The 12,124-nt window shown below is 38.3% G+C and overlaps 1 protein-coding gene across 1 annotated transcript; it reads left to right on the forward strand.

Moving 5' to 3' along the window:
- The first annotated feature begins 335 nt into the window (after positions 1-335).
- Positions 336-5,515, forward strand: LOC102708422 (uroporphyrinogen-III synthase, chloroplastic). The gene is made up of 11 exons (XM_006651047.3): positions 336-353; positions 934-1,164; positions 2,573-2,660; positions 2,830-2,896; positions 3,153-3,271; positions 3,398-3,493; positions 3,644-3,699; positions 4,213-4,298; positions 4,677-4,811; positions 4,982-5,033; positions 5,113-5,515. Exons 1-11 carry the CDS (start codon positions 336-338, stop codon positions 5,125-5,127), a joined length of 963 nt encoding a protein of 320 aa, XP_006651110.2. The 3' UTR covers positions 5,128-5,515.
- Positions 5,516-12,124: the final 6,609 nt, after the last annotated feature.

Consider the following 12,124-nt stretch of genomic DNA (forward strand, 5'->3'; position numbering starts at 1 on the left):
GCTAGAACACTGCGTGATCAACCACCCCATTTTTTTTTGGCTATCACATACACGTAAGAATCAAGCGAGAGTAGGTACCAACTACTCCGCTTATAAATAAACTGATTAAATTCGCATGAATTTGAAAAATAGTTCCGTGTTTCAAATGGGTTTAGACTTGTAGCCTTTAGATAATAGGAAAGAAAAGACGAAGGTACAGGCCCGGCCCAATATAAGGATTCATAAAGAAATAAGTTCATTGAGATATCTGAGCGAGTTCGATTTTTGTCCCAACCAGATATAACATATTCCTCAGACGAGATCCCTTAGCGATTTATATGGCAGTTTTGGCTAACATGGTCACTACATGGTTGGTTTGACTTGGCCCCTATCCCCCGTGGCAGTGAAAAAATATAACAATTTAAGAAAATGTGTATTCTTTGCGGCGATATTCTCCACCAGATCGACTTCCTTGGTCTTCGATGAATTTTCGTGGACGGAGAAAAGAGGGGTGAGGTGGAGGAAGTGGGGGAGGGGCCATTGACATGTGAGTCCCACTATTTTTTTATTTCTATTATTTGACTACATGTGGGTCCACATATTTTGTTTGTTTTTTAATTGTTAAATTTTGCCTCCCGTGCCACGTCAAATGAAGACCAATTCAAATTAGCTATGTAGGCGCCACGTCGGTTAAATTCTCTATCCAAACCGTTTTAGGACTTATTTTGTATTAATCGGGAGACTCGTCATATCTGAGTTTTCGGTTGGAGGACGGAGGTCGGATTCGTCGATAAGTTAAAAGGATCTCAGATAAACTTATTCTATTCCTAAATCGAATCTGCTTAATAGGCCCATTAAGTCCCTGACTAGTAGCCCATCGTATAAACTGGGCCGTCCGATCAGCTCATGTCGGCCCAATCTGGTTGAGGGGAATGTGCGGGGCCCACAGGCCAGGCCATCGTCTCCTCCACAAGCTCCCCTCGGCGTCGCCTCCGCCTCGCCATGGCCGCGTCGTCGTCGCTCCTCCCCTTCCCCGCGCCTTCCGCCACCTTCCCCAGGGCCCGCCACGCCGCCGGAAGGGGCCGAGCCGGCGCCACTGGGAGGTTCATGGCGTGCTCCTCGCCCCCTCCCGACGTCGTGGTCACGCGCGAGCGGGGGAAGAACGCCAAGCTCATCGCGGCGCTGGTTGGTTCCCGAATCGAGACCCCCCTGCATTGTTCTCTTGTACCTAACACGTTGGGTTTTGGGGGGAGCGTAGGGGATTAGTCGTCGCAAGGAGAAGATGCGTCTCCCATGTCTGTTTAGTGATATCCTGTGAGATAGTCCTGAATTTTAGTGTTGGGATTCTAGGTGGCCGACTTTACAGAGGCAAATTTTCGGGTTAATTATACCGTTTAGGGCCTGTGAGGCTCACTAATTGATGCGATATTTCAGTAAATGTACTGATTTCTATTGAGGGAATTGTTGGCGTGTGTTGGATATGAATGAGTTGGGGCTAACTCTGATGAACATGGTGCCGTTTGCTAATGGAACTCCTCACTTCATGGTCTGTCTAAGACTGATCGGAGCTTGGAGCTTGGAGCTTAGAGTTTGTTGTTCTGCAATGCAGTTCAGTTTTGTCTGATTATGAATACAATGCTATGTTAGGGAAACCATTTGTCATTTTGTTAGTAGCAATCTTTCATATAAGAATATCAATATATCCCTTCTTTCATCCATTTCATATTATCCAAGTTGGGAATATCGGCTGCATTGCCTGTTTTGATTAGCTTGGAAAATTTGCGTAGATGGTATGCCTTTCATTGTTTCTAAAACTTATTAAAACATAAGTAACTTTATGGTGGTCTCTACTTATAGTATTGTACTTCCAGTATTATCACTGGTAGAAGTTATTTCAACTGTTGATTTATAAGTTGTACTACCATTAGAAAAGTTGAGGTGGTAGTATAAATATATAAGATCCATTGGACTAGAAGAGATGAATGGTCTAGATTGATTTCTACTACTAGTAGAGACCATTGTAAAACACTTTCATAATCATTGCCCTTATTAAAACTTTAATCTAGGAGTTTGTCTTGGACCCAAATTTATGAGATCTCTACCGTTATTCATGAATCACGAGACATCATTAATAATGGGGCGTGAAGTCAGAATTTTTCTGATCATGCCTAGTCACATTCTAACTGCTATACATATTCAACTAGACCATAGATATTTGTAGTTCTGATGTATTTCAGAACATTCCTACATTGTGGTACTTGTGAAAATGTCCAATTGACATTAGAGCAATGCAACTGTTCCTGTGTGCCTTCTTGGACAGTGTGGTAGGTTAACAGAAGGCTTGGGACTGATCTTGGAGAAGCTAATTAATGTACTCAATACTCTGATAAATTGGATTCTTTGCCAGTTGACTGTGTAATGGAAATGAGTATTGCTTAGATGATGCATGAACTGCTTGAGCCACATTATTTTCTCAGAAGAAGATTCAATTTGTGTCGCGGAGTTTTCCAAGTTCAGAAACAAGTATTCGTTTTTTATCATTCAGCTTATTGCTATCTAGCTTTTGCATCAAATTTGTAATTGAATTTTGCAGCAAATACATAATATACAAACTCTGGAGCTTCCTCTTATTAGACATGTTGAAGGACCTGATACAGATAGGCTTTCTGATGTCCTGCGTGGTAAGTGGTTCAGTCTTTATATTTCCAGCAACATAACTTTGTGTGTTTCTCTCTTGTTTTGTACATCCATTTGCTTCAACATATAGTGTATTCTCATATTACACCTGCTTTGCAAAATCACAACAAAAATTTGCCATAGTTTAGTCACTTAAATATTTGGTATTTTCAGATGAAAAGTTTGACTGGATCACTATAACATCTCCTGAGGCAGCTGCTGTGTTCCTTGAGGGATGGAAGTAAGATTCAAACATATTGCAATTATTGTGTGCAATGTTGCTACAGAAATAGAAATTATGCGTCATGCACTTCATTCATCCTAAGTTGTGGGCTTTGTGGCGGAGGTTTGTGCACTCTGTGATTTGCTTGTTGTCTACCCCAATACATGATATGTTCCATTTATCTCCTTCAATCAATCTATTATTCTGTGGTGCACCAGAACAATCCAAAACCACCATATATAACACAAGTTACATAACAACCCAAAAATATCAGGGCTGCTGGAAATCCTAAGGTACAAATAGCAGTTGTTGGATCAGGTACTGCAAGAGTTTTTGACGAAGTAATGCAATACAATGATGGATCCCTTGAGGTTGCATTTTCTCCTTCTAAAGGTATCTTGCCTCACATAATGTAATTGCATCATATTTCAAAGTGTTCATATTTTCTCTCATGTATTGAAAACTTGGAACTACTTTCAGTCAGTAAGGTGCTTCTTTTTCAATATTGTATTTCATCAGCTATGGGTAAAGTTTTGGCCTCAGAGCTTCCAAGGACCACGGAAACTACTTGTAAGGTGTTATATCCTGCATCTGCGAAGGCTGGCAATGAAATTCGTGAGTCAAATTTGGTTTATCCTTCTGGTTATCCTGCATCTGCAAAAGATTTAGTACTTATTTTATCCTTGTGGCTTTTATTTTCCACAATAACTGCCCCAGCATGAAATCTTCAGGCGTTATGTTAACTAATTCTGTTGTGGAATGCAGAGAATGGGCTATCAGATCGAGGGTTTGAGGTGACCAGACTGAACACATACACAACCGTATGTTCTCTTTTTATATTAAATGATTATTCTCCATCCGTCCAATAATATAATGACGTTTGGAGCTTTTTTGAGAGATTAAGGTTGAAATGAGGGAGGGTTGTGATTGGTTGAAATGGAGAATTCGTTGGAAAATTAAGTGAGGGATGGCTGTGATTGGTTGAGATGAGGAAGCTGGTGGGGATGTCTTTATATTGTTGGACAATTTTCAAACTTTAGATGTTGTTATATTTCTCGAGGGAGAGAGTATTCCTATCAGTAATATGGAATTTTGTCCTCTTGTCTTATGCACTCTGGACCTCATTATATTGATCTATAATTCAGCCTGATTCCCTTACCTGATAGAATCATATTTAGCTTGATAAGCTTGACTGTGACAGAAGTTAAGTCAGTAGAGATTTTGTGTTCAATAAGCAGAAGTAATTTTCATGGATTGCATATCATCCTATCATAGTTTATACACCCGTGTGTATCTTGGGATTTTTAACCTATGAAGTGATTGTACATGTGCAGGTACCTGTACAAGATGTTGATCCTCTAATTTTAAAGCCTGCTCTTTCAGCTCCAGTTGTTGCAGTAGCTTCTCCTTCTGCTCTCCGGTAACTATATTTTGTGCATATGGCTGTCTCTTGAAGTCTGAAGAAACTTAAAAGTGTGTTGTATAATAATGACGGTATACAACTTAAAACTGTGTTGTATAATAATGAGGGTAAACTAGTACTCCATAATTAGATGGTTCAGGTATAGTATGTGTGTGTGAGAGAACAAATTCTTCATTAAAACATACATTCTATCTGGAGGTGTTTCCTTATGTTTTGCAAAGTGGGCTATACTGAAAGGCATCCAACAGTTTATTCATACATCATGAAATACAATATTTGCAAACTGTCTCCCTGGGTTGATTCTATTTGTCACATATTGCCATCACTTTTTCACACTGCTTACTTTATTCAGTTTGAGTTATCATGATGATGCAGAGCTTGGCTAAATCTCGTTTCACAAGTTGACAATTGGGGCAACGCCATTGCCTGCATAGGCGAGACGACCGCCTCAGCAGCTAAGGAATTTGGCCTGAAGAGCATATATTATCCTACCACCCCGGGAATTGACGGGTACGCACACGTCATGGTGCCTTTTGAATACCATTATCCAGTTGTCATGGACAAGTCTGAATGTCTGCCATTCAGAACTGGTATCATACAGAGTAACATCATATACTATTATGAAGCAAACTTGACTACTGTCTCATCCATATGCATAATTTTCACATTGTTTTTCACAGGTGGGTTGAAAGCATCCTTGAAGCTCTCAAAGCCCATGGGCAATCGAAAGAGGTACTTCACTTGTCCTCGTGGATACTTTCCTTGATTTTCCTACGTTCTTTCGTCACACCCTTCTCTGTTTCTACTGTAGGCCCCAGGGTGTTGAAGACGGGCATGTACTTTGTACCAGATGCTAGAGGTTGGTGACGTTTGTGGCGGCTGCAGATTGAACACTGTTCATCCTTGACTAATCGATGGCACACTTTTGTTTTGTTTTTAATGTAAGCGAGGGCAGAAAGCAAACCGGCAACTACTGGAGAATTACTTGTAAATTGCGAGCCGTTTACTGTAGCTTCTGAACAAGTGATGTACAGTACTAGTTTGGTAGGGTTACCCCAAATTGTTCCAACTCTCAAAGTGTTGCTGATTTATAGTTTTCCAACCATCTGCAATCTTCTATAGATACTATAGTATTTCCTACCAAATATATTCCTAGAAAAGCTGTGTGGCTCCTGTGCTGGGCGTGCTGAACCCAGAGGTGTTTCTCATGTCAAAGGCCCAAAGCTGCACTAGGCCATTATAATTCTCAATTAAGTGCTTACTGCTTCTCATCTCAGCTCTCGTAACTGCAGCATGTTCTCACTCGATGATTCATAATTGTAGACGTTGACCATTGACACAATCAGTGCCGTCTATAGGTGAATCTCCACTTCTCCAGATACGTTGCCGCCATGATCTGAACTTGTCTGAACCGAACACGTGGCATCGCCATGGAATCTCCGTCCTCTTCAGCTCCACCAAACAAAGAAGATTCCGATTCCAGCGTTTGAGCCAGCCACGCAAGGAATCCTCCTCTCGAGGACGTGATTGACTGCCCACGGAGAACTGCACTATCACTCATAAACACTCTTTCGCTTGCGTTAACACCTCGCTAATCTCTGTGGCCGTCGGTGTCAGCATCCTAATGGACATTTTTTTCATTTATGTAATGACTCGGTTAGCACTTACTGCTGCTAAGTCCGGCCCCTCCTGGACGGGAAGACGTCCACATCCAGCTCACGTCGACGTCTCTGTTGCAGGTCTAACCCTCCGGCTTAACTAACCAATGCGCTGTAACCTGTCACGAGACCAGCGAGCGAGTTTATGGTACCTTCGGTTTGGAGAATTTTATGGAAGAAGTGAACTGTTCTTAAAATTTCTACAAAATTTGTGCATTCCGAAGAGTTCTCTGTGTCTCTCTGCATGCTGGTGAATATGCTCCTCGAAATCTATGGAGAGTTTGGCCTCTCTTGCTACTCCGGTGGACAGATTCGAGGCATAATTCACCGCACACGAGAGAGGAATTAATCAATTAGGCAGCTATTATTTACCACATCCGTTCCAAAATAAACGAATTTCTAAGTTTTTCTATAGAATTTTTAATTTATCATCTTATTTGAATATTTTTAAGATTAATATTTTATTGTTATTACATGATAAAACATAACTATTACTATACGTGTGACTATTTTTTTTTAACTTTTTTTTAACTTTTTTAAATAAGATGATGGTCAAACGTCAAACCTAGTTTACTTCAACAGATTATTGCACTATAGTTTGTGAAAGCGTGAGACGGTGTAAGGTAGTGAGGAACAGTGTAAAGTAGATTTATTAAGCTCTGAAATGGGTTATAAATAAAGTTATTTTGATATTATTAAATATGGAGTTGTTTAACTAACAACACTGTGAGTACTACCTGTACATGTGAGTACTACATGTACATTTAAGTACTAATCACCTGTACTGGTTATTACTGCTGATTATGCTGGGAGTCTGACAAAAACTGACCAGTCGCTTTTTTTCTCAAAAAGAACACCCTCCAGTGCACTGTTTTTGTCTGTAATACCACTAATTAACTTGGCAAGAGTGATGATCAGTGAGTAGATTCTCCTTATCACATCGTAGTTTACGGTGGTTGGAGCGTTCAGATCGACGTCAACTGTCTGCCCGTCTGATTTTGCTGGAGTAAACTGGAGATATTCTCTCCTAAATGTGGTCGTTGCCAAGGAAAGGATTAGCATTGGATGAGTTGTTGGAGGAAGACTGCAATGGAATCAAAAGCCAAAGTACAGGAGTTGTCCCCTCCATTTCTTCGCAATACCTGCCAAACCTAGCACTGAAAAGGGGGAAAAAATGTTCTAGTTCCATGGATAATTATAAGGTGCAATCAATTTGGTTAGGCGCAATATTATTTGGATCAGTATATTATATATGGAACTGAGTTTAATTTGGTTAATTAGTTGTGTATAAATTCGAATTATAAAAATTATGCATGCATGCCTTAAAAGTGCAGGGAGTGTTTTTGTGTTGAATGGAATGAAATGCATGAACCATCCATGTCCATGATAATTATTCAGGGTATAAACGAATGAATTAACTGTTTTAAAGTTGAAAAAGTTGTTTAATAAAATAGTAGTACAATAAATTCATATATAATTAACTCCTAGAATTAAAATCTTGGTTATATTTGTACTGCAGATTTTTTTATAAAAAAACAGATAAACATTGTTGCCTAGAATAAAGGACGGAGTTTTCTCAACTGACAAAAACCTGAACCCAAAAAGGCTTTTGGAAATTATGCAGTACGTTGGACATGGACATCTGAGGACCGGAAAGATCATTTAATCGCCTTGTCAAATTTGTCATAGACAGTAGGTTCGCCGTGCTATTGAAATAATTGATTCGGTCATCATTTCGCAATCAATCATGAACAGCAGCAGCCATGAACTAGGACGAGTTTGATTTACATTATTAGACGGATTACTGTTATATTTAAACTTTTTAATGATAGGGACAAGATAAGTATCTTAATACACAAATTTAATAAATAGTTTAAAATGTAATAGAAGATTTTTTTAAGAAAATATCCTTTTCAAACTATAAAGTAAATTCATTTTAATAATCCAATGAATGATCACCCATCCTTTCGCTTCAACATGCTTACAAACAAAATTTTAAATTTTTAATCTTAAATTTGAGGTGGATTTTGGTATATTTTCATCAAAGTTTATTTTTTCAACATTAACTTTTAGATCGCTAATGATATATATTTAAAAGTTTTATTCATAAATTATTTTTCGTTTGCAAATAAACCGTTCACCCTAATACGAAAAGAACAGGGCTAAGCCGTGAGACACTGTACGTCCTACTGTAGCCTAAAGCTAAGCTACTGTTCGTGTGCCAATCAAAATGGCACATATTTATGCAGGCAAGGCAAGGCATCCATCGAAGGACCACACGGCAAACATGGAACTGTTTCAAACGACAAGAAAAGATCGCAGACGAATGAGAGCGAGGGAAAGGTTTGGTAGTGAGCATGTTCTGGGTTTATCACTTCGCCATGCAATGCAATAAAATGCGGTATTGTTTGGGACGCACAAATTTCGTAGGGATTATCTTGAAAACATCGTCACTTCAGAACTCTTTTGATCGAGACATTTCACATTTTAGGCGTATATGTCTAAATTAGTACTACCTCCGTTTCATAATGTAAAATGTTTGACTTTTTTGGTTATAACGTTTGATCTTTCATCTTATTTAAAAATTTAGTACAAATATAAAAAATATCAAGTCGTGCTTAAAGAAGTAAGTCACAAGCAAAATAAATGATATTTTTATATTTTTTTAAATAAGACAAATGGTCAAACATCGCAATAAAAAAGTCAAACATCTTTAGATTATGATACGGAGAGAGTAGCAATAGTGCATTTATACCGATTGGATATATTTGGGTGAAAGATGGTATGTGTGGGTACAATCCAATATCAGTGATTGTGGAAAAAAAAAACAAATTGCAATTGCTATAGAGTAGGATGAATTGTTTGCTAGACAATGATTTGCTTTGGGATGAACATGCATCTCTCTTACACAAATCTGTTACAAACTACTAGCATGTGCTTATAACTATCCTATAATATGCATCTGTTTTTCTGGATGTTTATATCATCTACATATAGATTTATAAGCAAGTACTTTTTGGTGACAGATGCCCTAATAGATCTTTCTCATCCTGTCTGGACAAGAACTGGTAGGGAAGTATACCATCTCTGCACTTTCGCCGTGTACTGACTTTGATTTTGATTTTTTCTTGGATTAAACTCTGAACTTTGCTGATATTCAGAAACGACGGTCAGTCATCACGTATCAGAAACTGTTGCTTTCCCAACTACTGCCGTTCCAAACTGGAAAAGATAGGTCACTTGCTACTTTGTCTGTAGTCTTAAAGAAACTATTAAAGTTGTGGATAAATTAATTAGTCTTGTGAGAGCATTGGCTAAGCTATGAATGCCCCTGTCTACTCGTCCTCCTCTGTCGGCAAAGCAGGGCTTTAATTCAGCAGCTTATCAGTTCTGATCACTCTAACTTTACTTGAAAAAATAGCAATTAGAACTCGTTTTGAACCCAGTTTTTTTTAAAAAAAGGAAATAAGAAAAGATAGGATTACAATACCATAACACTTAAAATCCTATGAATGATAAAACACAGAAAAACAACAGCAATCATCATTTGAATAGAGAAGAAAAATATCCGCGTGAGGTTGGAACCCAAGATTAAAATCCTTCAAATTTCATATGATTTTGGCTATTCCTAAGGAGATCCGTAAGATTTGTGAGATCCATTCCTTTGTTTGAGACAACCATGTAGACATTTTTTGGGGAATAATTTATTTTCTATAGAAATCGGTCGATCCAAATGCTCCCTGACAGGTTACCGTGAGTGTACCCTCAGTTGTTCATGCCTCGGTGTTCTCTTGTTGGCTTAAGGTATTCCTAATGCACTGATTTCTTTATTTTCACAGACTAATGCAATGACGGTATAAACATGATTTTATTGGAAGACGGAGTTAGCAGATGACGTTTTTAAATACACCTTTCGTTTCAAAATAAACCAATCCTTCACTTTTTATCTATAACGTTTGATTCTTCGTCTTATTTAATTTTCTTTTATGATTAATATTTTTTATTAAAGATAAATCATGAATAGTATTTTACTTGTAACTAATTTTTATTTTAATTTCATGAAAAAATTTTAAATAAAATAAATGGTTAAACGCTGGATACATATGATCAAAAGTTTGTTTTATTTTAGGACCGGGGAGTACGTGTAGTCGTGCGGGAGTTGTACGGGCGTGCGGTGCCAAACCGGCAATCGCCATCATCAGCTTTAGCGTGCTAATCGTCCACGGTCGGTAGCTAACACCCGCGATTAGTCAAGAAAGTTTGCACGGACAATCCGTGCGCTGTAGCTAAACAATACACTTTGTTTGCACCGATGACATCCAAAACCACCTAAACCAAAGTTACCCAAAAAAATAAATATAATAACCCTATTTTTTTCGCTTATAAGTTTACTTATGCCTAAAATTTAAATTTTATACCATAAATTTAAAGTTGACTTTGAGATTTTTCACATAAGTTTATTTTTAAACTTAAATATATTAAATCGTTAAAAATATGTATATAAATTTTTATCTTAAAATTTACGCTGCAAATATACCGTTGTTATTTTTATAAAACACCCGAACAATCACTTTTACCGGTCAGCGGTGTCCCAAAAGAAAAACAAATACTGTTTCTCCAATAAACATAATGGCAGAGTCGTAATTTGAGTGCGTTTCCAGGGGTAGAAGCGTAGGGTGCCTCGTCTCCTGCCGAAGCGGAAAGCGACACGTCACCACTTGAAGGACACGGCCGTGCGAGCGCGGGCCCTACCGTCAGATTCCGCGGGCCCCGCATCTCGATGTCCACGTATCGTAGCGCGGCGGTGGGCTATGGTCACCGGAATCTCTAGCCACCCGGACGGGACCCACGAGGTGTGGCCAATGGCATAGCGCCACGTTAGGCGGGTAGGGAGCGGAGCATGTGAGGAATCCCCCGGAACAGCGACAGCGCCGCCAGGCGCGAGATTCCGCCGTTGGATCGACCGTTTGGTGGACACGTGTCGACGCTCAAGACGAGTTGAGGCTCCGGGGGCTTGGTAACTTGGAATTTGGCCTATAACTATTTAATTTAATCAAATTTTTAAAATTCTGATCAGCGATAATTTTTTTAAATTCTTAATTTAAATACAAGACAAATAATATTTATATATACTCCTCGAAAAGATAAATGATATAAACCGATAATTAGATTTTATAAATTTATTTTAACACAAAATTGCTCGGGGAAATTTTTAAAGCTTGACCAAATTTTATCATAAAGAATAAATATTTTTAATCACATGTAGTACTAAAATATAATATTTATAATACTATTTATATTACTACTTGTCATATCAATCACTTTCTATTTAATTTTTTTCAATTTATTCGCACCTAGGTGTTTTTAGGGGCTAACAAAGTTGGCAAATAGCTTTTGGACTATGTGTGCTTATCTAAACCTAATTGTTTTCCTGTTTTATCGATTTGAGGCATCATGCTGCCTTCTTGGAATGAGAGAGTATCATGCAAAACTTCGGAATGAGAATTCAGCTCATTGTTCCATGCTCTTTTTTTTTTGTTTAAAATGGTTTTCCTCGATGTTCATCATGATTAGTGTGAAAAAGGTTAATTAATTTCAAACGCCGCTAAAAGTATGATTTCACTATTCAGAAAGGGCATCACTAATATTTATACATGGGGTCCACCAAACCTATAGCCTTGGTTTGAAACGGCTACAACTCAAACCTTTTAAATGTTGTTCAAACCTACATGGTTGGTTTGAAAGCTATAGCTCAAACACCCATAGGTATATGGTCCATTGAACATATGGCATCAGTTTCAATTGTATATAACTGAGCAACCTTAAATTTAGGATATGCCAAAACAACAATGTCTAAACGACCACATCTCAAATTAACTCCATAATTGCATGGTTCATCAAACCGGTGGCATCAATTCAAAATAGCTACAACTCAACTATATATCCTTATATGTGTAGGATCCCTCCAACGGTTACAATTCAGACCCCTTACTTGTGTGGTTCACCAAACCTCCTCCTTGTTAGAAAGCAACTCTTAATTCAATACCTCTTACATGTAAGACCACCAAACCAATAACATCGGTTCACAATACACCATTGCTTAACTCTACTTACCTGTAAAGTCCACCAAAATCAGCATTGTCAATTCGAAATAGCTATAACTTA

This window comes from Oryza brachyantha, chromosome 3, assembly GCF_000231095.2.
Source record: "Oryza brachyantha chromosome 3, ObraRS2, whole genome shotgun sequence".
In the NCBI taxonomy this organism is placed as follows: domain Eukaryota; kingdom Viridiplantae; phylum Streptophyta; class Magnoliopsida; order Poales; family Poaceae; genus Oryza; species Oryza brachyantha.

Coding starts and splice junctions, on each gene's coding strand:
- LOC102708422 (XM_006651047.3), top strand. Junction 3,700..4,212: donor GACTGAACACATACACAACC/GTATGTTCTCTT, acceptor GTACATGTGCAG/GTACCTGTACAAGATGTTGA. Junction 4,299..4,676: donor GCTTCTCCTTCTGCTCTCCG/GTAACTATATTT, acceptor ATGATGATGCAG/AGCTTGGCTAAATCTCGTTT.